Below are 4800 nucleotides of genomic sequence, written 5' to 3'. Positions count from 1 at the left end.
CTCGGCTGGCAGACAGCCCGGGCACCGCCCCGCGCCCAGGCTGCCCCCATGATGACCACGCAGCTTTCCTAATGGAAGGCGCTCGCTGGGCCGCTGCGCTTGGAGCACTTTAGCCTCCAGGACAGCAGACTGCTGATGGCCGGACCGGGCTTCCTGGGCGGCGGCGGCGGGCGCCATGTTAATGCGAGGCCCAATTCCATCCGCTCGCAAACTTTCCCCCGCCTCCTGCTGGCCCGAACCCCCTCCTCCCAATAAAAGATTGCATCAGAGAGAAAGGGAGAGATTTCCATAATTTATAGTATGGGCATTTCACTGGGGACCAGCACTAATCTGTACTTACCGATACATTTAAGAAAATGCATCCTCCCGCAAGCCTGCGCCATTTACGACTCCTGGCGCAAACCGCAATGCTCAGTCTTCAATTAAGGGACACCTTGGGGTTCATTATCACACAATCGCTCCTGTGAACCATGCCAAATGCTGTTTTGGCACGGAGCTCGGAAGATGAATTAGAAGGAAGTCTTCTGTAATGCCCTCTCCCGTTCCCCATTACGTCCTCCCTCGCCCTCTCCCTGGCTTTTACTATTCAATTTCTCCACGTCAACCTCGATTCTCTAGAGGTGTAGTTAAAGATGCCACGTCTCCTTTCTGTCTTCCGGCTCTCAACAGGCCGCAGGGTGGCCCAGCTGGGCCGCTCACCACCCCCTTTTGGGCCGAAGGAGCCACAGATGCGTCTTTTGCCTCCTAATGCCTGCGTGCACAGGCGGGAGCTGGAGAGTTCCGGGCAGGACCAGACAGATGCGCTGGGGACAACTGAGCACAAAGCCAGGCTGGTGGAACAGGAAGAGCCTAAGACCGACCACTCCGACTGCTGGGCAGGGCACCCCCAGCCCAGGCCCTCCGGGAGGACGCTCCCTTTGTTCCCTTCCTGAAAACAGCATTTAAGACGGCAGCCACAGGTGATGGGGCTGGGGAGCCGGGAGGCCGGAGCCAGGAGGGACGGAGCCTCAGGGTCCCCAGCCTTCGCAGCAAGAGCACACAGACCAGAGATACTGCGTCCACAGGACCGTGTCTTGTGGAATTTTATTATATAGAGTGTAAAATGAATTGTCAGTCAAATAAAAAGAACACCTTTTTAAAACAACATGCATAACATTCTCCAATTCCTTTTTAATAGTTAGACATTTCAAGCATTGTAAGGAAAATAAGGAGGAAAAACCAGAAACTAACTTCAGTACATTTCAAACGGAATGTCCCTCAGGTCAATTAAAAATGCAAGAAAAAATAGCTTCGATTCCGTTTTTTTTTCTTTAAAAATACATGTTATCTGTACAAGATACACTACAGTAAACATCAGAAATCATATCCCTTTATTAAATCACAATTATTTAATTCATACTGCGGTTAATACTAGGTTTATTTATTCATCTAGTTAATCTGACAAATATTAAGAAAATATTTAAAAGAAAAAAGCAAAAAACACCTTGGAATTAAAAAATAGTTACTACATTTTATACGGTTTAATGTTCCACAGTGTGTGTTAAAAGTTATATTGATTTTCTTTTTAATATTAAAAATAACAGTATTTGTATTTCTGAGAGAATAAAGGTTTTTGTCTTGTTTTAAAACCAGCTTGGAGGTCTCAGACACACAAGTGCAACCGGTGATGAGACGTGAACACAACGTCTGCTGAACACCCTCAGGCGATTCTCACCCTCAGAACTCTAGAAATCACACAGACCCTCCAAAATGCAGCTCCCGACCCCTGCTGGGCAGTAATACAGTTATCTGTCTCAATTCAGAGTTCACATAATTAAGTACAATACATAATAGTTCAGGTTTTTAAAAAAATGCAATAAAACCAGAGAGCCAAGATACAAGAAATTAGAAGTAAAAACACTTAATGAATTTACACATTTAAGAATATTTAAATACTGTTTAAAAAAAATTTTTTAAAGAATTTGTTACATACTAAGACTTCCAAGCCACTTTCTGTTGCAACAGAAAACAACAACAACAAAAAACCGACCTGTAAATAAAAAGACAAAAACAAAACAGAACAAAACAAAAATCACCATGTTGAAATGTCTGCTCCTAGGCACTCCGGCCCCTGGATTTGCAGTAGGGCTCTGAAAAGAATCACAGAGCTCACACGTTTGAAATAACAAACAGAAACAAGGAAACAAAAATTATCAGCAATTTTTAGTAACTAATTTTCCCGATTTTTAGAAATACTCTGTTAATCTAAATATAGTGTTTCACAGAACAAAACAAAGGTTCTTCATCAAAAGGTCGGCGAATCTGAACCTCTGTCAGGCACAGGCCTCCTCCTCCTCCTCCTCCGGATCTGGAGGGAGCGCAGCGGCGGCGGCTCTACTGCTCCTGCAGACCGACAGGAAGGGGAGCGGACGTCAGCCAGGCCAGCACCTGCGAGACGGCCCTCGGGTGTGCGTGGCCAGCCCCGGGAGGTGGCCGCCCCAGGCCGCCCGAAATGCCCCGCAGGAGCCCCTCCTCCCTCCCCACAGGTAGGAGCCCAGAGCCGGCTCTGGCCACCAGCCTGCAGGTCTGCGTGTGCCACTGCGCCCCTCACTGCCTGGGGCTGGCACAGACTTTCAGAGCAGCAGCCAGAGCTGGCGGTGCCGGACAGACCGATGCTCAGCTCGCCAGGGGGACTCAGACCCCAAGGGAAGGGGAGCACCCTCCTCGCCGGCAACCCGGCCCAGACACACGGCTGCAGCTGGGCTCAGGAGTTGCAGCCCTGGGGCGGCTACGGACCTGGCTGTGGGCCTGCGCCTGCCCTAGCGTCTGCCCGTAGAAGGCCACCTGCTGCCGGTAGTACTCCGCCCAGGCCATCGTGTAGTCCGGCGGCGAGCTGGCCTGAGGGGCCGCGCTGGCGGCGTGACCCGCGTGACCTAGCGACAGAGGAAACGCCAGTTTAGTGGGAGCCAGCAGAGCCAGGAAGCTGCCCTCTCCGGAGGCCCCACTGCCCGCTCACAGCTCTGGGGGTGCCCAGCACGGTGTCCACTTAGTGTGCCCCAATCGCATCAAGAGCTTGCGACAACGGCCTCGGGCACCTGGGGAACAATGGGCACCGACTCCCGCGCAGCCCCCTCGGCGATGACCAAGGGGCTCTAACACCAGAGAGCGGCGCTCAGGCTCCCAGCCCGTGGGGCTCCTTCCCAAGGTCCACGGCCCCCCCAGCTGCCCGACAGGTGGGCTGCAGTGGGACCACTAGGGAGCAGGACACCTGGATCCGCGCTGGCAAGGCCGTGCCAGGCAGGGACCCCGGAGGGAGGGCCCGCTCGGCACTCACTCTGCTTTTTGTAGTAGTCCTCCCAGGCCTTGCTGTAGTCGGGCTGGCTGCTCTGTGGCTGGCTCTGCTGGCCTGTGCGGAGGGCAGGGTGTGAGCCGCCACACCCTCAGCCACTCACCCTGTCTCCCCGACGGATGGAGTCCAGACACGCAGGTCACGCGTGCAGGGCCCACGAGACTGTAGCCGCGGCAGCAGGAGAGGGACGGGGCACGGGGGTCACCTTCCTCCCTCCGAGGCCCACCAGGCCCCACGCTCCGCCCCTCCAGCGTGGTGGCCGCAGGCCGCCCTCCACCTTGCTCAGGACCTCACAGCCGTGGGGCTGAGGAGCACTGGACAGGGGCAGCAGGGAGAGTTGCTGCCCTTTCCCCCGGCAGACGACTCTGCTTCCACCCCCGACACAGCCCACGGTGCCCGTCGCCCCAAGGAGAAGGCCACACTCGCCGGTGGCTCTCACAGGTCCTCAGGCACAGGAGGCAAGAGGAAGGGACCCTATCACCCTGCAGACGAGGAGACACAACGGGAAGGCGGAGGCGGGGGCCGGGGCCGGGGCCGGGGCACACTGAGGGCAGCAGATGCAGAGCCCAGGCAGTACAGGAGCTCACAGCACACTTCTGCCAAGGTCCCAAGTGTCACGCAATGAAATATTGAGGGGAAGAGAGAAACACAATCACAGAGCTCTAGAGCTCAAGCACCCGACTTCCGGGACCAGTGGAGCTGAGTGGGTGCCAAGGCTCTGCTCTGGGTCAGGCTCTGCAGAGAATGCTGGGCTCTGGGGGTCCACGCAGGGACGGGACGGGACGGGAGGCCTGGCACGGCACCGAGCCCGCTCCTCACGGCCAGCTCCTCGGGAGATGCTGCAGTGGTGGCGGGACTAGGGCACACGCGGTGGGCACCAAGCGCCCTCTCGGTCATCACGGGAGCCAAGTCATCCCAGCAGCTGGGCATCTGCTAACGGGGGTTGTTTTTTCTAAACTAAAACCTCAGCATTCAGGTTTAATCGCAGTGCTGGCACTTTGGCATGAACAAGTGAGTTTGGGGCTGCAGCCTGGGCGCTTGTCTCTGAAAGGTTCGCCACCACTATTCCCGAGAGACACTGGCAGGGGCCACCGTCAGGAGAGGAGGGACGGTCTGCGCCGCCCTTGGAGGGCCTGGGACCAAGGCACGGCAGAGGCTTGGGCTGACAGGGAGCAGAGTGACAGCCCCACCCCCGGACACTTACTTGGGACCTGCTGTGTGGGCTGCTGCCAGGCCTGGTAGGTGCTGCCCCAGCCCTGCGTCAGGAAGGCCGGAGGGCCGCTGTGGATGACAGCAGAGTCACTGGCACCTGAGCGTCAGCCCACCAGCCCGGCCCACCTCCCTCACCCACGCACCTACCTCACGGGGGTGCTGTGGGGGTTTCCGTTCACCTTAGCAGCGAGGTTGGGGAAGCAGCCTGAGCCCCTCGGAGGAAAGGTGCTGTGGGAAGGGATGGGCACGCGAGGCCCTGC

The 4800-nt window shown here is 56.2% G+C and overlaps 1 protein-coding gene across 1 annotated transcript in view; it reads right to left on the bottom strand.

Moving 5' to 3' along the window:
- Nucleotides 1-1070: 1070 nt before the first annotated feature.
- Fubp3 (far upstream element binding protein 3) overlaps nt 1071-4800 on the bottom strand; it is a 30211-nt gene continuing 26481 nt past the window's right edge. Inside the window, exons 14-18 of the mRNA XM_033758983.1 lie at nt 4688-4796; nt 4533-4609; nt 3314-3385; nt 2776-2912; nt 1071-2382 (exon numbers count right to left, since the gene is read on the bottom strand). Coding sequence (XP_033614874.1) covers nt 2374-2382; nt 2776-2912; nt 3314-3385; nt 4533-4609; nt 4688-4796 — 404 coding nt within the window. The 3' untranslated portion in view covers nt 1071-2373. The remainder of the gene's footprint in view (nt 2383-2775; nt 2913-3313; nt 3386-4532; nt 4610-4687; nt 4797-4800) is intronic.

The sequence above is a fragment of the Fukomys damarensis genome, unplaced genomic scaffold (assembly GCF_012274545.1).
Source record: "Fukomys damarensis isolate Sample0158 unplaced genomic scaffold, DMR_v1.0_HiC HiC_scaffold_36, whole genome shotgun sequence".
Taxonomy (NCBI): Eukaryota; Metazoa; Chordata; class Mammalia; order Rodentia; family Bathyergidae; genus Fukomys; species Fukomys damarensis.
Note: the sequence above shows the minus strand (reverse complement) of the source record. Positions and strands in the feature narration are given on the sequence as shown.